The 22,592-nt window shown below is 44.9% G+C and overlaps 1 protein-coding gene across 4 annotated transcripts in view; it reads right to left on the reverse strand.

Annotated features, from left to right (window-relative positions):
* Nucleotides 1-22,592, reverse strand: part of LOC138285381 (mitogen-activated protein kinase kinase kinase 6-like) — a 376,389-nt gene that overhangs the window by 109,120 nt on the left and 244,677 nt on the right. For all 4 annotated transcript variants that reach the window (XR_011201585.1, XM_069225240.1, XM_069225238.1 and 1 more), the window contains exon 21: nucleotides 3,891-4,062. Coding sequence is in view for 3 of the 4 variants with exons in the window: in XM_069225240.1 (XP_069081341.1) it covers nucleotides 3,891-4,062 (172 nt within the window). In the remaining variant the exon portion in view is untranslated. The remainder of the gene's footprint in view (nucleotides 1-3,890; nucleotides 4,063-22,592) is intronic.

Genomic DNA, 22,592 nt, shown 5'->3' on the forward strand with positions numbered 1-22,592 from the left:
TGAAATGCAGCGTGAATCCTGTCATTTACAGTGGGAATAATATTCCCTTGGAAACAGTTTGAATGTTTTAGAAATGGCTGAGAAACCGAAAAATTCAGGAGAGGACCTCCAGATTCATGTTAAAAGGGGTGTAGAGAAAGGAATGGACGTCAGCACGCAGCTGTGGTAGTTATATGCAACTCCACTATCACTTCTGGGGCAGTGTGGAGTCGCATATTGCCACCGAGGGGGCGCACAGAGCTTTACTATGAAAAATCCCCAGATCCAGTCTAAGAATTGGCAAACATTCCAAGGTGCGGAATCTAAGAGTCCGATGTATCCATCAAAATCCTTACAATAAAGTCAATCAAGCAACCTTACTTTAACATGCCTTTCCAGTGCCACCTATTAACAAGCGTAACAGTGATTTATCAGATTTTTTTGTATCTCAGATCTAATGAATTCAAGATTATAATAAATATCAAACAACGCCAATGGTGCAATTTCTGTTTTAAGTACTCTTTCACTCATCTTATGTTCCCCTGAGCTTCTATGATTCTTTTTCACCTCTTGGATATCTGATGTTCTCTATCTGTGCCACTCAGTGCTTAAGTTATTGGTAATAAGTATATAAAAGCTGCACAGGGCATGATGTGACATCACAGTCTCCATCTCGCCTTGCAGCTTCAAACATCAGATTAGGATATGTGATTTATTAAATTTTCCAGCCAGAAAGATATAATGTACATAAGAGCTCTGACTACATGTGACCGTATTCTGCCCAGGGCACTTTCTTCAGTGACATAAGTATGTACTAACCAGAGAAGGGGCACACAAGTTACCAGGCGGACCAGGTTTTTAAATTAACAAAATGCATTCTGGGAGTTACCCTCCTAGTTCACTTCATATAATCCAACTGAACAAGCACATTGAAACATATGATTTGTAGAATGAGAATGGACAGAGGGTAAAGGAACTGAAATCTGAAAGAAAGAAAAAAGAATGACTCAAAGAGCCAGCACACTCCGCCTGTATTTAAAGAAAGAATAGACTTTGGCGTCCAATTTTGGTATGTTCACTTCCCCACTCACACAGGGAATGTAGAAAAAGGAGTATTATGTGGTGTGGAAGTTAGTCCTCACCATGTAATACTCTCACAATATCCCAGAGATGGTCCTTGTATTCACACTAAAATCTTTAGCTCAGTCCTAGTAGTGGGGCAAAGAGCAGTCAGGCTTTACTTAGTGGAACATATGTTAAGCATTTCACAGCCCAAACATGGATGATAAGTAATTGGCACAACTAAAAAGAAATCCAACACCAATTGATAAAAATAGAGCTTATTTTTATATAAATTGACATCAAAATGAACAGTAAAGGTTCAGGTGAACAGGAAATATTGTTTTTAGAAGCAATAGAAAATCACTGCAGAAGTGCCATTTAAATGTTGCTCTGAAGTAAATGGGAAAATGACATGTTGCAAAAATGCACTTTAATGACAAGTGCTTGGAACCCTTGGAGTTTAGGCTAGTGCAGTCACTGGGACCAGATTACGACAGTCAGAGCAGTTTTACCTGGCCCATGGAGTCAAGTGCAGAGTTGTCTTGGCTGTCAGTGGTGCTGAACGGGACTCACGTTGACATCAATGGCAGTGAGGCCACTGGGGTCAAACAATGACTTTGAGTTCGAGCTGCGGGGAGCCCTTGCAGGACTAAGCTAGTGCGGGCCCAGAGACCAGGCCACAACAGCCAGTTTACTTCAACCAGATCTGTGGAGTCTAGGTGCAGAGTTGTCCTGGCGGTCCGCGGTGCTGAATGGGGCTTGCGCAGGTGCTGATTTTACCACTGGCAAGAAGCTAACAAGGCAATGCAAAATCTCAGCCGGAGCTGGGTTGTAGATGTCGGATGCAGGCTGCATGCTGTACCGTCGAGAGAAGGGGTTAGTTACTGGGACCGGCAACCAACAAGCCTTGACAGTGTTAAAGGTGGCGGAATCCTTTGGAAAGTGACTGGGGTCCGAGGGAGTGAGGTACCAGCCTGAAACTTGGAGGAAGGCTGGACTACGAGTCCCGGAAGACACTGGACCACCTGGTTTTGGACGACCCCATGGCCTGTGAAACTTCAGATTTGATGGTCGTTTTTACCTGCAGTTTGCAGGGGACTAATGCCACTAGTCCAAGGGAGGCTGAAGGTGCTTCTGGCTTCCATGGGTGTCTCTCTGATCGGGATTGAGGAGTTCAGCCAAGGACAAAGGTCGATCATGCAATTCCAAGTCCATTGCCTCATTGACCGAGTTTCCCTCTTTTGCTTTTGGAGCAGTGGGCAGGCTGCGGTTGTCGGTGATGCAGATGATCTTTTGGTTCTTCTTTGAAGTTGGTCGATCAGATCTGAGGTTCTGGTGTCAGGGGTGTCCCTTAAATCTCGGATTTGGGAAAGTTAGGGGTATGGGGACTAATGGCCAATGGGCAGCTAACTCCTACAGATAATCCACCCCTGAGGTGACCACATCCGGTGGGACAGGTCCCCTTTAGCTACAGAGAACCCTCTATTCTGCCACTCCTAAGATGGCAGAAACTAAAATTTGGTGCACAGACCAGACTGCTCACAGCAGAGGTATGGTCAGCCTGCTGGGAGTGTGCACAGTCCTGCATACCTAACTACCTGTCTGTCCACAAGCAAATGTGTCTGGGGCACGGGGAGGGCCGTTTCACCAGAGCTCACAGCTGATGGCTATCTGGTGCCTTGCAGCCTTTAAAGCTCATTGCCTTGATGGCCCTATTCACTAGACTGGTTGGGGGGATTGGTGTGACCTACTGCCCGCCTCAGCTCTTTGTTCTGACCTCTGGGGGTGCCCAGGCTGCCTGACAGGAGGTCAGAACTCTGTCTTGGCAGCAGCAAGCACTGGAAAAATCACAGGCTGCTCAGCCACAGCACAAAGGAAGGTGGCAAACATGAGGGCAACCTCTAGTGTGCCAACTGGGTGCATATCAGCTGTCTCTCGACACAAGAATCGTGTTGAAAGAGAGAAGGCAAGTTGTTTGACACCAAACTTGACATATATAGACGGTACTATAACGGATCTAGCAACCCTGGTTAACCGGGGCTCAAGTCCCATGTTATCCTGTGGGCCGGCCTGCACTAATGGAAACGGATAGAGACCTAGAACTTGTGCTTATATGTTTGCACCTTCAATATAAGGCACTCTGCCTCCTGGGTTGCAGAGGCCTCATCAAGGGATATGACATATATGTAAGGCAGTGCATGGAACTGTGGCACTCTTGGTGAAGGCACAGTTGAACTCTAGCATTTTGCACCACTCTGGCAGTCTGCAATGGCAGGCTTGCCACCAGTACACTGATAGGGTCACACAGGGTGGCACAAACCTGTGCTGAAGGCCCTGGGTGCCATCTATTACAGCCTTTTAAGGGGGTAAAGTCTTGCAATCAGATAATCACCAAGTCAACATAATTTAGGGAGAGAGCACAGGAAGTGGGGACCTGGATAGTAGGCTTCCAGTGCACGAACAGAGTCATACACATCAGCACTGGGGGCAAAAAGTGTGGGGTGACCATACATGAAGGGGCATTTTCCTACAGGGAAGACTGCCCGGTTTAATTAATTAAAAAGAAGAGATCCCTAAAGTCTCCTGTCTCTGAGCATTCCTGCAATCCCTCAATGCCTCTAGCTTGGCTTTAATTTGCACAATGATATCCTCAAACTTTTCCATCTTTTCTAGTTAAAGATTTGAGGGTTGAATACATATGAACTTGAACAATGCCACTATGTCTACAGGAGTACTGTCTTTATTATACCCCTTGTTCCCACATTTCCACCCTATGCTTTTGCGTACTCTGGCAGTAAACATCTTTTCCCCTTCCTAATCCCTCGAAGACAAATGTGTGGAAGCATTACCTTAGGAAGCTTTGCTGCAGATCTCCAAAAGAGTGGACCGGACCCATGCTGTTCTGCGTCAAGTCTATGTTGCTGTGTCTGGTTTTCAGGGACCCTGTCCCATTTTGCCTCTCTCTGTCCCACCGATCTTCTCGTGGGCTGATTGGAACAGAGAGGCTTTGATGACATTCTCCTGAGGGTGTAGAAGGGTCAAGTAAGACAGATAAGACAACTAAGCATGAGATCAAATAAAGGAAGGACTGAAATTAAACAAAAAAAACCACTAATAAATACACCCTTAAAAACTAACACAAAGATTCACCTTACTGTTTTTCTTTTTTTTTTTTGTGTTTCACAGATGAAAAGGGGATTGGAGTTTGAAAAAGGCTCTCAGTTTAGAAACTGCCAATATTTCAACCTATTAAAGCTAGTTGCTGAAGTACCTTCTTTACTTTTAGCCCACACAAACAATGTCTTGGACGTCCTACTTTCACATGGTGCCAAAGCTGATGTCCCGGCACTCTGGCACAAGGATGGCCAAGAGTTTGCACAAAGCCCACATACAGCACCTCACAACCAAAGAGGAACTTGACACAGTTTATTTTTGCTGCCCTGTTAGAAATATGTCATGGTTATGACAGAGGTGAGGGTCTGCTCAAGAAACGTATGCTTGTATTAGTAGAGGAGATAAAAGGTTCATACAAAGCTGTGTGAGATTTTACATGTGATCAGCTGTGCTGGTTCACATAGGTGCATGTGTGCACCACTCCTCGGTTATGAAACACATCTCAAAATACCTACGCTATTACTGAAACAGAAAAAAGCCTTGTAATATCATTGGCCCTCAGCTTACCAGCTTCAGGACATTCAGCAAAGAGTGGGATAGGAATGAAGGACCAAGTACTCAACATTTCTTCACTTAAGAAAACGTTTTATAGTTGGGCAGCAGGAATATGGCAAGAGCCCTCAATGTTATCTGTTCCTACTTTCCTGCTGTCTCTGTTAGCAAGACAATCATGACTGTTATTTGGCAAATAGATATGCATTTTATAGCTTTTACTCCTTAAAAATCCAGCACACTAAGACTGTACCTTTTTTTGCTGTCTCGCTACAGCTACCTGCAGCAGACATTACTCCATTAAATACTGCACAGAGTTGTCTCTTGCTCTTGATCAGCCTGCTGCTTTCCTGTCAATTTGAATACCTTCCCTATCTGCATTTGTTCTTCCTTTGAAGCACAGCCCTATTAGCCCCGCTTTTAACTGGCTATGGTGTTGTTTCCCCATTTCTGCCTGAGGGGGCTATTTTTCCCCTACAAAGCACTCTATGAAGAAGTATGCGTTACTATTTTCTCTCCCTTTTCCACTGCTTGGTAGAGCAGTGGGCACTACTCGGTTGTGTTTAAAACCCGAGCAGGGCTTTCTTTTTAAATATTTTAGTTTGGGTTTGACTGAGGGCCTGACTTTAAAATGTGTCATAACAACACTATACATGCGGGTGTAGGAAGAGAGGCTGGTCGATTATACTGCCTCTCAATTTGTGAAATCAACAACAAAAGCATGCCATTCCGGGAAAGATGATAGCATCATTTATTTACCAGACTACTGTCAAATAATGACCTGGGGAACTCCCTAATGAGAGAGCACCCCCTTTCTAGGATACAGGATCCCACACCCACTGAAGTGGCTTCATCATGGGGACCGGTTCCTCGTCGGGTGGTGGGTGCAATACCCAACGGGCATCCTTTCAAAGCTCTTTTTCAGAGATCTCTCATCCTAAGTTAAAGAGGCCTGAATAGCCTGATGAACTACCCACAAGTGATAAATTTTCTCCTGTCATTCGAGGGTTGTTAGTCATTAGACTGCCCAAAAAGACTTAAAGGGGATTACAATTATTTATGGTAATCCTGATTTAGAAATTCATTAAACATGACTGGATTCCATGGTAAGAATAAAAACAAAGATGGATTCCCTAGGCATTATTATCTGTGAAATCCTAAGCAGTCAAAATCTTTTTACCTACAATGGCTCCGTAGGGTCCATAGCATTCATCTGGACCCTAAAAAAGGCCTAATCTAACTTTGTGAGTGACAGAAATCGCCGTGTCTTACAAAACAAACAAGGACACTAGGGAGGATACCTCATAATATATTCTGTGAGAGAAAAAAATACTCTGTTTAGGGAAAATCAGGGCTTCATATGGAGAAAAAGTACTGTGAGTTTTTGCTCAAGGGCAGACCGGTGATTTCACCTATACATGTGCCAAACGGTCCTCCAGCGTCATAACAATAACCTGGTTTCAAGATGGCCATCTTTCATAGTTTTGTGAGATTATTAACAAATGCCCCAATCAAACACTACTTTAGTGACTGACTTGTTTTTACTCCGTGCCATTACTTCTGCTTTACAGCCACCTAGAGTGTACCAGAAATTACTTCTGATGCACAGAAAAGTCACTGTAGTTCTAATGCAGTTGTTAGGAGTCATGCAAAGTGCCAAATGTTATATGCAAATACTGTTTAAAGTGCATACAATTCATCATGAATTAGGATGCTGCACATGCACTGCCAATCAGGCCTTTGGCTAAATTTTTCAAACCCCACTGACAAAGTTGCTTACCTTTGGTAACAATCTTTCTAGTGGAGACTAATTACAGATTCATCATCTTAATCCCTTCGCTGCTAGGCCTTTTCCTCTCAGGTGGCAGGCCGTTTTTGTGGCTATATGGGGGCAGTTTGTGCTTAGGCCCCCATAACTTTTTGCCCACATAATCTACCCACGCCAAATGTGTGTCCTTTTTTTCAAACATTTTACGGATTCTAGAAGTACCCAGAGTTTGTGGGTTCCCCTGGAGCAGTCCAAGAAATTAGCCAAAATACAGTGAACCTTTCATTAAAAACAAAAAAAAACAAAAAACAAAAGGGGGAAACAAAAGGTGCAGAAAAAAGCTTGTGATTTTTTCCCTGAAAATGGCATCAACAAATGGTATGCGGTGCTAAAATCACCACCTTCGCAGCTTTCCGAAAGAGGCAGACTTGAATCAGAAAACCACATCTGTAAACACAATTTTGGCATTTTACTGGGACATACCCCATTTTTACTATTTTTTGTGCTTTCAGCCTCTTTCCAGTTAGTGACAGAAACAAGTGTGAAACCAATGCTGGACCCCGGACAGATAAACACTTTTGAAAAGTAGACGAAATTCTGAATTCAGCAAGGAGACATTTGTGTAGATCCTTCAAGGTTTTCCTACAGAAAGTAACATCTAAAATAAAACAATATTGAACTGGAGGTGAAAGACGAGACATTTCTGTCCACGTTTTCTTTTATAACTTTTACCAGCTATGGCAGATTTTTTAAAGCAATATACCGTGACGTCTAGTGGACTCTTCTGGTTGTGGGGATATGTAGAGCTTGTAGGTTCATCAAGAACCCCAAGTACCCAGAGCTAACAAATGAGCTGCACCTTGCAATGGGTTTTCATTGTATAACACGTTTACAGCAATTCATTTGGTAAAATATAAACAGTGAAAAATAGCTATCAAGGAAACCTTTGTATTTCCATAATGGGAACAAGACAAGGTGTTGAGAAGCAGTGATTTGCACATCTCTGAATTCCAGGGTTCCCATACTAGCATGTGAATTACAGGGCAATTCTTAAATAGACTTCTTTTTCACACACTGTTACATTTGGAAGGAAAAATGTAGAGAAAGACAAGGGGCAATAACACTTGTTCTTCTATTCTGTGTTCCCCCAAGTCTCCCGATAAAAATGGTACCTCACTTGTGTGGGTAGACCTAATGCCCGCGACAGGGAACGCAACATGGACACATCACATTTTTACATTGAAATCCGACGTGTTTTTTGGAAAGTGCCTAGATGTGGATTTTGGCCTCTAGCTCAGCCAGCGCCTAGGGATACCTACCAAACCTGTACAGTTTTGAAAACTAGACAAGTAGGGGAATCCAGGATGGGATGACTTGTGGGCCACTCGCCAGGTTCTGTTACCCAGAATCCTTTGCAAACCTCAAAATGTGTCAAAAAACACTTTTTCCTCACATTTCGGTGACAGAAAGTTCTGGAATCTGAGAGGAGCCACACATTTCCTTCCACCTAGCATTCCCACCAAGTCTCCCGATAAAAATGGTACCTCGCTTGTGTGGGTAGGCCTAGTGCCCGCAACAGGAAATGCCCCACATGGACATCACATTTTCCCAAAGAAAACTGACCTGTTTTTTGCAAAGTGCCTAGCTGTGGATTTTGGTTTCTATCTTGTCCAGGTTTGCTAGGTTTTCCTAGGTGCTGGATATTTCTGAAAACTAGACACCTAGGGGAACCTAGAATGGGGTAACTTGTGGCACTCTCACCAGGTTCTGTTATCCAGAATCTTTAGGAAAACTCAAAATTTGTCAAAAAACAAGCAAACCACTTTTTCCTCACATTTCGGTGCTGTAAAGTTCTGGAATCTGAGGGGAGCCACAAACTTGCTTTCACCCAGCATTCACCCGGGTCTCCCTATAAAAATGGTGGCTCACTTTTTGCGGGTAGGCCTAGTGACCACGATAGGAAATGCCCCAAAACACTATGTGGACACATCAAAATTATCAAATACAAAACTACCTATTTTTGCGAGGGGGGGGGGGGGGCGTTGGTCTGTGGTTGGGGGGGGGTCAGCTGTGATTTTGGTCCTGGGCTCAGCAGCCATCTACGGAAACCTAGCAAACCCAGACATTTCTGAAAACTAGACACCCCAGGGAGTGCATGGATCCCCCAGTGTTTTCTTACCCAGAATCCTCAGCAAACCTCAAATTTAGCTTAAAAAAAACAAACAACTTTTTTCCCACATTTCTGTGTGGGTCACTGCACCGGCACAAATTTCCTACCACCCAACATTGCCCTCAGTCTAAAATGATACCTCACTTGTGTAGGTGGGCCAAGTGCCTGTGACAGAGAAGAATCAAAAACATATAGAAATTGAGGGGGAACCAAAGCGGGTCCAAAAGGGCAGTATTGGGGGAAAAAAAATATTATAATATTTTAGACTGACAAGTGGGGCAGAATTTTTATCGGTATAGATGCAACAATGCAGGGTGGTAGGAATTATGTGGATTCCTGCATATTCCGGAAGGTTCCATCAAAAAAATGTGGGAAAAATGTGTGATTTCAAGCAAGGTTGGAGGTTTGCAGGGCAGTGTAGGTAAGAAAATGGTGCGGGTGCATGTGAAGCACACCACCCTGGACTCACCCAGATGTTTAGTCTTCAGATTTGTCTAGGTCTCGTAGATTTTTCTACATGGCAGAGTCCTAAGGTCTAAAAAGTGCAGCCCTCACCATTCCAAGTGGAACGATTTTGAGAGTTAGCCAAGCTCTCATGGCTCAAACGTAAAACCAAAACCCATAATAATGAAATGTCCTTTTGCTTGCCGTTGGGATAAGATCTTTTAGTGTGGGAGAGGAGAGCTTAAAAACTGTTACCCCTTCAACTGTGGTGGTAGCATAACCATGCCCATACAGGTTGGTAGCCACCACCTCTCTATTTTATGATTTTTTTTTTTTTAAATACCCTGGCATCTAGTAGGCTTTTTGCCTCCCCAAGGGAGTGGATCGGGGATAATTGCTCCCTCTGCCCACTGGTGGGCAGAACAACTTTGTCCCCATTTATTTGGGTTGGGGGTATGGCCATACCCCTACGCCCTCTTAAAAAAAAAAAAGTGGGGGGCAGATGGGCCTTACAAGGGGAGCAAAAATGGCCAACAGTAATGTGCCCCCATGGGGAGCGACTCCCCAAGCAACACACACACACACACACACACAATAGATATAGGCCGATGGCCTAAAAACAATTTGCCCCTAGAGGACCGACCCTTGCCTAAGGGGGTTGGCTCCCCACATGTGAAAAATATCCCTAGTGTCTAGTGGGTTCTGCCCCCTTGGGGCAGATCGGCCTAATTAAAATAGGCTGTTTCCCTTTTATGTAAACATAACCAAAACACACACCCCTGGTGTCTAGTGGGCGCTTCATGATCGGGCTGCAGAAATGCTCAAAGAGACATCAAAGGAAAGGCATTTCCTTTGATGCCTTTCTGCCTGCCCCCACCCCCTGATCAGGAGAGAAATTAAAGCATTTCTTGTCCGATCGCGCTGGAAGCTGATGGGGGCAGCCTCTGATGAGGTCAGTGCGCATCCCTGCCCTTAGGTCGGAAGGGGGTGGGGGGGGAACTAGATCCCCCCCCCCCCCCATGGGCCTGGTGCAGGACATAATGGTTAAGTCCTCGGCACCGGAGCAGTGCTGCCGAGGATGCAACCATTACGTTCCCGGCACAGAAGGGGTTAAAACGGCCCCCAGATGCCAGACTAGATCTGGAATTTTAAAGCAGTGCTCGTGTGTGCCGACAGACTGTGCTGTAAAGCTCCATGCTGACTCCTTACAGCCCCAAAAGTGCAGAGTGGAGTTGCATGAAAGCACCCTCTGTGCAATGATGTCAGTTTCCTGCCCATTGCATTTCCACATCACCACCACTTTGGGAGATATTTTTGAAGATAAAGGAGGCTGCTCCACCAAGCAGGAAGGTGTGAGGGCAGTGAGGAATTTGCAGTTAGACTATCAAACAGTAAGAGGTTTATCACAGGTTAAGTAACTTGTTCTTTTTATATGGATATGTCTACCCACAGTTTCCTCACCATAGAAGATACAAAAGCAGTACCTCCCTAAGGTGGAAGGTCTGTGGATTGAGCTCAGACCAGAAAGTCTGCAGAACTGAGCAGAGGAAGATTCATTCCAGCCAGCCCTGTCAACGCAATAGTTCTTTATGTACATATGCATCAACAGCCATGTTGCAGCCTGACCGATTTCAAGTACAGGTGCCCTCAAACCAATGCAGTAGTAGCGGTCTTGGCCCTGGAGTAATTGCCTTTTGGACCTTACAGGTCTGATTCTTTACCAACTCTTAGCAGATCTTAATGCAAAGGACAATCTACATCAACAAAGTTCTTTCCTGTAAAGCATTGCCTTTTTTCCTAAGAACATCCCACAAAGCTGATTGTACCACAGACCATCGAGTGGGCAAACAATGCATTAACTTTGAGACCTGTTGAGGTCCAACCAATGGAGCCTCTCCTCCTTTGAACATCGAAGGGGAGTAAACTAATTAATTAATGAAGAGAGGAGTCACAACTATAGGCAAGGTGCACCAAAGTCCACAGCACAAATTTGTCTGGGGGAAAAAAGGTACTGTAGGGTAGTAGTACTAATAGAGCCTTGAGAACACTCATGCAGCAAGCTGACGTGATCTCAATGAGAAAGACAGACTTTAAGGTCAGAAGACGCAACAAGAAGCTGTGCATGGGTAAAAGGTAGTATGCATGGTGAGCACCCAGACAAAGTTAAGGTTCCACTATGGCATTACAAATGATTTGGGACGGAACAGGTATAACAAACCTTAAATAAAGGTGTTAGAACTACAGTTTCTGGTTGTCAGAATAGGCACCCTGTACAAGCAGGAACCACCACATCTAGTCAGGGTAAGCTAGACACACACCTAGAGATAACCTGTGCTCACCCTCTGGTAGCATGGCATAGAGAAGTCAGGCTTATCTAAAGAGGCAATGTATTAAGTACTTGTGCAACAGACACACAAAGTAAAACAATGAAAACATCACAAAAAGACTCCACACAGGTTTTGAAAAACAGATAATATGTATTTGAGTACAAGATCACAATGACAAAAATCCAATTAGTGGAAGTCGAGATATAGTTTTTTAAAAAGAATAAACAAACAATCGTGCTTAGAAGTAAATAGTGCTTAAAGGTTACTCAAGGTCGCACTAGACTTGGGTAAATCCTAAGTTCAGGCCGACCGCGATGGAGGGCAGGCCAGCTAAAGACCCCACGCAGGGTCTGCTGAAAAAGTATCTTGGATGGAAGACGCATCGAAGTTGAGGGCTCGATGCGTGGAGCCATTTCTGATCGACGCAACCTCGTCAATGCATGGATTTTCTTAGGTTGCAGCACAGGTACTTATTTTCAACTACCCAGTAAGCATCTGTTCACGACATTTAGTGCTGTAGATTCACATATCAGGTCTGGAGTGTTGCAAGTTATTTTTCTTTGAAGAAGCATTTTCAAGTCACGGGATTGAGTGACTCCTCCTCCTCGGTGATACTGTGCATGGGCATCAACTCCTTTGTTGGACTGCTTTCCCAGAGGCAGGTGAGAAAAGGAGTGTAGAGGAAGTATAGAGAAAGATGTCCATGCAAATGTAACTACAGATGTACAACTATATACTAGTGTAAAGTAACTAAAACGGACACAGGTGTCAGGGGAGGAAGGAGGGTGCAAGTGAACCTACAGCATTACATGCCACGAAGAGATGCTTACCGGGTAAGTAACATTTTACATTCAATGGCATGTGTGGCTGTAGATGCACATGCTCTGCATTGACTTGAAATTTTTTTGTAGCACAGCTTGATCCTACATTGGTTTGCTGACTTGCTTTTACGTCTACAAAGTACTGCTTTGTAAATGTATGTGGTGTAGGCCATATAGCTGTCTTATAGGTATGTTTCTAAGGAAAGCCACAGTGGCTACTTTTTTACTAGTAGAATGTGCTCTAGGTGTTACCGGTAACTGTGTCTTTGCTTTAGCATAGCAAGTTTGTATACAGTTAACTATCCATCTAGCTATGCTGCTTTTGGATATTAGACTGCCTTTCTGAGGAAGTGAAAAAGCTACAAAGAGCTGTTTAGTTTTCCTAAAATCTATGTTCTGTCAATGTAAAACATAAGTGCTCATTTAACATCTAAATTGTGTAGTGCTCTTTCTGCAACTGAGTCAGGCTGCAGAAAAAAAGTCTGTTACTTCAACTGATATGGAATTAGGAAACTACTTTAGGAAGGAACTTCGGGTTTGTTCGAAGGACCTTCTTGTCCCTATGGATCTGGAAGAAAGGTTCTCCCAAGGTTAGGGCATGAAGCTCACTAACACTTCTGAGTGATGTGATAGCGACTAAGAACACCACTTTCCAAGAAAGATACTATAGTGGGCGTGAATTAAGTAGCTCAAAAAGAAGGCCCATGAGCCTTGTAAGCACAATATTGAGGCTCCAGGATGGTTCAGGAGGCATTCTGAGTGGAATAACCTTAAGGCTTTCCAAGAAAGCTTTTATGACTCCAGTTCTAAACAAGGAAGTATGTTGTCTGTTCTGTAGATATGCAGCTATAGCTGCGAGATGTAAACGAATAGAAGTGTAAGCTGAATTTGCTTTCTACAAGTGTAGCAAATAACAATATCCTGGACAGTAGCGTTAATGGGATAAAAAAAGTTTGGGTTGGCAGCAGCATACAAAACGTCTCCATTCTGCAGCATAACATGCTCTGGTTTTGGGTCTACAAGTTTCCTTGAGAATGTCCGTACATTCTGAAGGCAATCTTAAATACCCAAACTTTAGGAATTCAGAAGCCATATCGCAAGGTTGAGTGACTTCATGTCTGGATGTCTGATCTGTCCTTTATTTTGAGTGAGAAGGTCTGGCCTGTTGGGCAACCTTTCTTTTAGTGTGGGAGAGGAGAGCTAAAAAACTGTTACCCCTTCAACTGTGGTGGTAGCATAACCATGCCCATACAGGTTGGTAGCCACCACCTCTCTATTTTATGATTTTTTTAAAAAAATACCCTGGCATCTAGTAGGCTTTCTTCGGGAGCTGATGAGGTCCAGAAGTTTGGTGAACCATGGTTGTCGCGCCCAAGTGGGAGCCTCCAAATTCATGGTGAGAGATGTCTGTCTGAACTTCCAAACCAGAAATGGAATGAGGGACAGGTAGAAAAGCATAAGCAAATATCCCTGACCAGTTCATCCATAGGGCGCTGCCCTTGGATAGAGGGTGTGCATACCTAGAGGCAAAGCTAGGACATTTTGTGTTTTCTACTGTTGCGAAAAGGTCTATCTGAGGAGTTCTCCACCTTAGGAGGTATTTTGGAAGGACTTGCGGGTGGAGTTCCCATTCATGGACTTGTTGCTGCATTTTGCCAGACAGGTCTGCAAAGTCGTCATCTAATGCTGGAACTCTGCACCAGGTAAATGTGGTGGTAGAGCCCACTTTCATATTGTCCAAGAGGAGCGGTAACAATTGGGACGACCGTGTCCCCCCCCCCTGTTTCTGAAAAATAATACATGGCTGTTATGCTGTCCGTGCAGACTAAGACAACCTTCTGAGACAGGTGATGAAGAAATGCTTTCAGGGCCAAAAAGACTGCCTGAAACTTGAGGTAACTGATATGTCCAGGATTGGTGACTGAGATCCCAGAGCCCATGAACTGTGAGGTCTTGAAGGTGAGCACCCCAACCAGTCAGTGATGTGTCTGTGGTCAGAATGACCAAGGACACGAGGTCCAGAAAAGGCCGCCCTTTCAACAGGTTGGTGGTGTTTCACCATTGCAAAGAGGTGAGTATGGCGGTCTTACAACACTAGATCCTTCGGGTGACCCTGTGACTGAAACCACTGATGTGACAGACACTGCTGTATGGGACGCATGTGGAATAGCAAGAAAAAGTGGCTGTGTACAATGTTCGCACCTCCTATACATAAGTACAATGTAATCCAGAAAATACAATCAATATGTTAACACAAGTAGCTTGATGGGTGACCAACTGGTAAGCATCCTAGCCACCAAGAATGCAGATCGCATCATATATAGAACATATGATGTTAGAAAGTTCATAGGTATATGCCAGGGCACACCGTATTCATCCTGTTTATTTTCATATGTATCAATGAGGATTCCAGTTCGAAATTACTGTGCAGTTGTATTTATTGTTCATCCAAAAATACTCCATGTGATAATGTCCATCATAAATCAAGAGAAATAACAGCCAACACGTGTTTCGTCAACAAGACTTCTTCAAGGCTGCAAAGTGTATATACAAAACAGAGAAAACTCTGTCTGCTTTTCTCTTCTCTATCACTTTGGAACAATATAACCAATTTTAAATACAATTCTCCTTAAAACACAAAAGAGTAAAAGATGAACCAGGAAGAAGTATTTATAGATAGCTAAACATTATGGAAGACAGCTGAATGAGCTACTACCGGTTGACAGGATGTGCTATCCTCTGGTGGAGCAGGTTGTGGGGGATACAAATCTGGGTCGTTGGACAACATGGGATCAAGGGTCGTACGTGCCCGATAAATCTGGGTCCTGCTTTGTCCCACCCAAATCCTCCCCAGTGTACACAGAGGATTCCTAAAGTAAAAAGTCTCCTGCTGTAGGTGAGGGTGGTGAACGAGAAGGGGTGTGAGGTGGAGGAGAAGCAGTGGGCAGAAGAGGTGTAGAAGGTGGAGGAGGAAGAGGTGGGAAGGCTTAGTAAGTGTGAAGGAAGCCTTGTCCTTAGTAACCTTCTTTTGGGATGAAGTGTCCAAAGCCTCTTGGAAGAATCATTTCCTCTTGAAAAGTACAGGGGGAAGCAATACTGCACCCTGTATCCTCTTTGATATGGAGGCGGCGCTGGCCGTGGTCCACAGGTGATGGAGTAGCTGAAGGCTGGCTAGAGTCCTTCTGCTCCAAAGATCTTGTCTCTGTGTTTTCGACACCGTGGCACTTAGCTCGGCACTAAGGTGAGGTGGTAGCTGTTCGGGTTGGTACCATAGTACTCAGAGCCGAAGTTTGGACTGAAGTGTCTCAGTCCGAGGTGCTGGAGGTCGAAGACAGTGTTTTGGTCTTGGCTATTTTTGGAGCTGCACCAGGGGCAGCTGAAACAGTTTTTCAGATCGGACCATGGCCTGGTGGCAGGGAATGTCCAGTGACCTCTAAAAGGGGCTTTTATACAGTCTTAGGGTGGACAGGAGGGACCACGGTACTCACAGGTTGTACAGATGTTGTTACCTCATGGCTTTCGATGTCTGACTGAATGTCAGAGTCCTGGATGGAGAAGGCCACCTCTTGTTCCAGCTCCTCCTGGGCGTGCTCCTCCCCAAAGATGTTCATGGTGTCGTCTGGAGTCTTGTGCGTCATCTTCAACCGACAAGCTCTTCGGTCCCAAAGGGTCTTCTTTGACAGGAAGGATTTGCAGGAGTCGCAGGTACCTTCGGGGTGAGAGGCTCAAGTTACACACCAGATGTTGGTTGCTGTGGGGGAATTTCGAGTGACACCAAGGAAAGAACCGAAACGACATGCGTTCCATCAGCTCAGCATATTCTTCCATGTCGTTTGGTGAGATAAGCATGAAACGGGTAAGGTCATGACTGAAGGAGCAAAGTCGGTGCCCGGACCGATGACAGGAGAACAACACGAAGATGGGAATGTGAAATCGAGAAACAATATTGTCGATAAGGAGAAGACGTAATGAAAGATTCTGAACCAAAGCAAGTCAAAAGACAGAGCAAAGATACACACAGAGAGAAATCAATCTAACAAAGGAGTTGATGGCCATGGGCCGTATCACCGAGAAGGAGTCGTCACTTGATCCTGTGACTCGAAAATGCTTCTTCGAAGGAAAAAAACTTGTAACAATCCGAACCCAACACCAGAACACAGGAGTATGCAGAGCATGTGTATCTACAGCTACACATGCCAACAAACGGAGGATTTATCATTAGCATTCCAATGATTTGAATCATGATGTAGCTATTCCTTTCTAATCAGGAATTGCAGGTGAAAAGTACAGGAAGGAATTCCCCATGCTGGCCTATGAGAGGAGTAGGCCTCACAGTAGTGAAAAACGACTCACTATCAGAATATGTCAAACTTAAAAAAACATGCCCTACCTTTTAGTTACATGGCACCCTGCCCCCTGTGCTACCTAGTGCCTACCTTAGGGCTGACATATGTAATACAATGGGAGCTTAAGGCTTGGCAAGGGGTTTTAAATGCCGAGTTGAAGGGGCACTGAAACTGCACACAAGTTCTGCAGTGGCAGGCCTCTGATATGATATGTTTAAAGGGCTACTTAAGTGGGCGGCACAATCAGTGTATCAGGCCCACTGGTAGAATTTGATTTACAGGCCCTGGATAAATGATATACCACTTTACAAGGGACTTACAAGTAAATTAAATATGCCAATTGTGGATACACCAATGTTACCATGTTTAGAGGAGAAGCACACGCACTTTGCCATTGGTCAGCAGTGGTAGAGTGCTCAGAATCATAAAGCCAATAAAAAGATACATCAAAAAGGTGGGGCAAAAATGTTTGGTAGAAGACCACCCTAAGGCTGACACGTCTTACAAAGCTGCCTCACAACAGGTGATTTAAACAGGGATAATTGATCTGGCAAACAGAAAAAGCCTGACAAATAACCTTTAATAGTTCCCCACTGCAAGGGGGTGCTAGGCCAAAGATAAAAGAAATTAAACATTTGGCAGTCTGACTTGTAAAGAGTCTGTTTTAAGGACTACACACCAGGCCACAAATTTGTCCTAGCGCCCAGTGTAAATGGACTTCATAGATGGATGCCTGGCAACAAGGATGTCATCCACAACCTCGGGTGGCAGATCAAACAGTCAACTGTCACTGCTCGTTCTCCATGCATGGAGATGTAGACTGTGCATGTTTGAGTGCGTAACCTTGGACTGCTGCTGTGACAGAAAATCCTCACAATGTGGTAGTCTGACTGGAGGGAGGGTCAGAACACTTTTGGGCCCAATCCAGTGCCACTAGGATGACTTGGGCCCGGGTGTTACTGATCTTCTGCAAAATTTGGAAAAAGAGAGGCAGAGGCGGGATTGCATAGAGTAGTGCCATGTTCCAACCTGGTGTTCTCTGATTCGAGTGATGTAAAAGCTCAGTGCTCTTTCGGAGTCCAAGCAATGGAGTCTTTTTTTCCTCCTTATAACGGTGGGACAGAGTAAAGTACACTGGTGAAGTTATATTTTGACCAACATGGAACGATGTCATAACTTCCGGTAAGAAGGATGTTCGTACCTGCAGAACTAGTTTGTCTGGGTAGAAAGCAGTGTACAGCACGTTGACCATGAGAGACTGATGCTCACTTACTCAGTGCACCAATATTATGGTGACAAAGAACATGGTCTTGAGGGTGAAAGCCACAAAGGACAGCTCTTAAGGAGCTCAAAAGAAGTGGACAACACATATTTGAAGACAAAGTTAAGTTACCGCCCTGGCATGTGTCACTACAAAAGAAGATGTAGGAAACAGGCAATGTAAGCCTTTAAAAACTCGGATCTCAAAAGGTAACTTAAATAGTGAGGTCAGGTTCAACAGCCATAGAAAAATCCAAAAGAGCCAAAAGGTATGCTTTAACAGTGCTAAGAGCAAGGCCATGCCAGCCAGACACAAAACAAACAACAAAACATCAGGTAACTTTGCCTGGAGATGGTTGAGCTGGCATGTGCCGTACCAAGTCACAGATTTCTCCCAACAACAGGCATACACTGTCTTAGCTGAGGGATGCATAACAGCTAAGATGACATCAACCTACTTCAGAGGAAGATGTTCAGCTGTTGTTGCTCAATCTCTAAACATGAAGGTGCAGACTGTGAAAAAGCGTGCACCGCTGCAGCAATAGCAGGCTTCTGATTTCCACATCTCCCACGTGGCAACCCTAACCCAAAAGTAACGCACCAGTCACCACTGTCAGCTCTGAATGAGGTAGGGAGAGTGGTGTGCTATAGACCTAATACGTGTCCAGTAACCACCACTGCAGGTCATTTGCAGTCTCCTCTGAAATCTGGATGTGGTTGAAGAAGACCCCCTTGATCTTGAGACCACTGAGACTTCAGATCCCACTGCAAAGCCTGCATATACCATCTGGTATGTTAGACTAGCGGGGTGCCAAAGGCCATCAGTCTCAGCAGCCCAAAGGCACAAAACCAAACACTGCCCACAATGGCTGCAATGAAGGGGAGGTGTCAGAGAACCAGTGACTTCGTCAAAGGTGACAGAAGGTTTGCTGTACTCTGGAGGTGGTTGATGATTGCCTGGGACTTCAACTGTCACCAAGGTAGGGGAAGACTGGGACCCCTGACCTCTGAAGGTGTGCTGCAACCACCACCATCACTAGAGAGATTAAAGAGGAGCGCAGCAAATTGAAAATTCTGCTGCTCCATCACGAACTGCAGGTAATGCTGATGAGTCTGAATGATCGGTAACTGGAAATAGGCGACCTGCAGATTCAGATTCAACTGCCTCATCCAGACACCAGGGACAAGGGCAGGCAATATCTGAGCCTGTGTGAGCAATAAAAATCTCACCTTCCAGAGGATGGCTTTGAGGAGTGTGACGATCTGTGTGTACTATTTTAAATGGCTGTGGGGGTCATTTAGCTCAGCACCCTCACAGCCGTGGGCAGCTGTAGCTGCAAATATTAAGGGTTAGCAAGGAAAATGAGCAAAGCATTTAGCAGCACCGAAGAATGAAATAAGAAACTAACAACGCACAAAATAGAGAAGACACCAATTTATAAAAATGGATTATATTTTTATGTATTTTTTAGAGACCTTTATGAACAAACGGAGCAAACAGATGTTGCAGGGAGGAATCCAGAGATATAGATTTGAGAAAGTAGTATCAATTTTAATTGCAACCACAAACCAGCATCAGTCAACAAAAACTTTGGAAACTTTTGAAAAGTTTGAAATAGTTAGTTTGGCTACTCTGGCCCAGGTTGGTCAACCAATTCCAGCAGGACTGAGGTCTAGGGGTCAAAGTGGGCACTTTGGACAGCTACCTGGCCACCAGAACATTTTTGATGCAAAATCCAAAGTTTACAGGACAACCGCCAGAGACATCAATGGAGCCACAGAGATCAGGGTCCCTCAAAGTCCTCTAACTTGCAGTAGCAGGCCAGCCAATGCTGGCCTATTGGTCAGTCAGCACTGCGGTTGGGGCAAAAAACTTAGGTGGGGCTAGTGTTCCTTGGGTGCGACGAATCAGGACTTGGAAAGCACTACCGGGTTAGGCAGACTCAGGTGCAGCTTTGGGCTATATCATCTTTGTCATTTAGGTTGCCCGGAGACTGGAAGCAGCAAAACCTCTGCAGTGGCTGCCAACATATCAGTTTGGGCTACTTCAGCTTGTGTCCCTAAGGTGGACTCCAGGAGATCAGCAGATTGATCCTTGGAGTTACTTCTGTAGGTTGGGGGTGGGAATCAACTTTTCCCCGAGCCAGGAGCCACTGGCACAGTCCAAACTTTGCTAGACCAAAGTACAGCAGGCACAGTCCTTCAGATGGTGTAACCTCTCTGTGAGAAACCTGCTATCTATGTAGTGTATCAATGTAGGGGTACACCATGCAGATTTTCCGGTGAACCTTATTGGCTTACAGTACTTACGTCAATAATCCCAAATGCTCTTTCTGTGGTAGTGTAGGTGAGCAGTTTAGGCTTATCAGAGGATAGTGTTATGCCTAAACACTAACACTCTGGGCACTTTACCACTACTGTCCAGTGCTAAAGTGCAAGTGCTCTCTGACTAAATTGTACTGGTGATTAGTTTCTCCATGATTGCCATATTTGACTTACTAGTAAGTCAATAATATAGTGCACCAGGTATGTTAGGGCCTGTAAATCAAATGCTACTAGTGGGCCTGCAGCACTGATTGTGACACCCACATGAGTAGTCCTGCAAACATGTCTCAGGCCTGCCACTGCAGTGTCTGAGTGTAGTTTTAGAACTGCCATTTCCACCTGGCAAGTGCACTCACTTGCCAGGCCCAAAACTTCCCTTTACTACATGAAAGTCACCCCTAAGGTAGGCCAAAGGCAACCCAATGGGCAGGAGGCAGTGTATTTAAAAGGTAGGATAGGTGCTGTTGTGTTTTACATGTCCTAATAGTGAAACACTTCTAAATTTGTTTTTCACTACTGCAAGGCCTATCTCTCCCATAGGTTAACATCAGGATTGCCTTTAAATATTTTTTAAGTGTAATTTCCCTTTGGGGACAGATAGAGAAGTGGAGTTTGAAGTCTCTGAGCCCACAATTTGAAAATATATTTTTTTGGTGAAGTTAGTTTTAAAAAATTGTACGTTTGAAAATGCCACTTTCAGAAAATGGGCATTTTCTTGCTTAACCATTCTGTGTCTCTGCCTGCTTAATACACGTCTGGGTCAGGATGACAGTTGGGTTGTTTGTGAATTCACTCTAAAAGTCACATAAAGAGAGCTGAGGCGTGCCCTACATATCCTGATGTGTTTTCCTGGGCTAGAGTGGTGGGCCGGAGCTGCCACTTGCACATGAATAGGGCTGTGTCTGTCCTTACACAAAGCAGTCTCCAACCCCTTGGAGTGTGTCTAGGGAAAGGGCAGGAGAGGCAGGGTCTTGTGCACAACAAAGACTTTCCTTTGAAGTTTGCCTACTTCAAAGGCAGAAATAAGTATAAGTTTCAGACTCTGAGACCAAAACTTTAGAACACTTCTGGACTGAGGACATTCTGTCAGGAAGAAGAGCTAGATGCCATAGGAGCGACTGCCACTCTGCCTGATGCTTTGTTGCGATTGCCTGCTGCTTCTGTCCTGGGAGTGGACTAGACTTTGCTTTCTACATCCTGCTTTCCAATGTTCTCCAACGGCTTGAACTGAGCTTGCCTCTTGTTCAGAAGTCTCAGGGACATCTAAGACTTTATCTGCCAGTACCTGAGCTCTTCTGCCTGTCCTGACTTGCGAAGTGGTGCCAGCTCCAGTCTTTGGGCCCTTAGAAGTGTAAACTGGTGACCTAAAGAAGAAAACCCACACAGCGCCGGGTTGCAGCAGAAAAATCAATGCAGCACCTGTCCTGGGGCTGAAGAATCGATGCAGCGCCTGTCTCCTAGCTGGAGAATCGACGCAGCACCTGTTCCGTGAGGCTCCATCAACACATCATGTCTGAATTTTCCATGCATCGTCCCTGAGGCGTCAGTTTCTCTTTGACCCCACACTGCGGGAAGGGACTGAGGCTGCACTTATCACCTTTCCTGCGAGGAAAGAATTGACTGACCACCTCCCCTGCCAGTAAGGAACCAATGCATCACCTCTCCTGCAAGCAAAAGGTTGATGCATAATCTCACCTGCGCGGTAAGAAACCAAGGCATCGCTATGTTTTTCAGCAGCCCACATCGTCTGTTTTTGACGCATCCCAGGTACTTTGTGCCAAAAAGATACAACTGTTGATTTCTATGGATTAAGACTTAGAAAGTCATATCTTTACTTGTGTACGTTTGCCGTTTTGGTCTTTTATTCAGATAAATATTGGCTATTTTTCTAAAGTGAGCGTGTGTGAGTGAGTGTGACTGAGTGTGTGTGTACACACACACACACACACACACAAATACTTTACACATTGCCTGTGAGATAAGCCTGACTGCTCGTTCCAGTATACCAAGGGAGTGAGCAGGGGTTATCTCACCAGTGTGACTCCCTTACCCTGACTAAAGTGAGGACCCCTACTTGGACAGGGTGCAAACCACTGCCAACTAGAGGAGTGGGTGGCATTCCCCAGGTCTGGAGGAAGCCAGGGTTGCATATCAAAGGGCAGCAGAGACTTTGGAAACTCCAGCTCAGATTAACTAATCTACTAGCCATCCTGCTGGAGAAGGTGATAACAGCTTCCTCTGGAGCAGGCATTGTTTCTGGCCTCTGAGAAAACAGGCTGTCAACTCCAGGGGGCCAGAAACTTGTCTTTGGTGGCAGGCTGGTCAATAGCAGCAAGCCAGTACATTAGAGGACTACTAGGTTTCAGGGGGCACCTCTAAGGTGCCCTCTGGGTGCATTCCATAATCAATCCAATACTGGCATCA

This window comes from Pleurodeles waltl, chromosome 3_1 (assembly GCF_031143425.1).
Source record: "Pleurodeles waltl isolate 20211129_DDA chromosome 3_1, aPleWal1.hap1.20221129, whole genome shotgun sequence".
Taxonomy (NCBI): Eukaryota; Metazoa; Chordata; class Amphibia; order Caudata; family Salamandridae; genus Pleurodeles; species Pleurodeles waltl.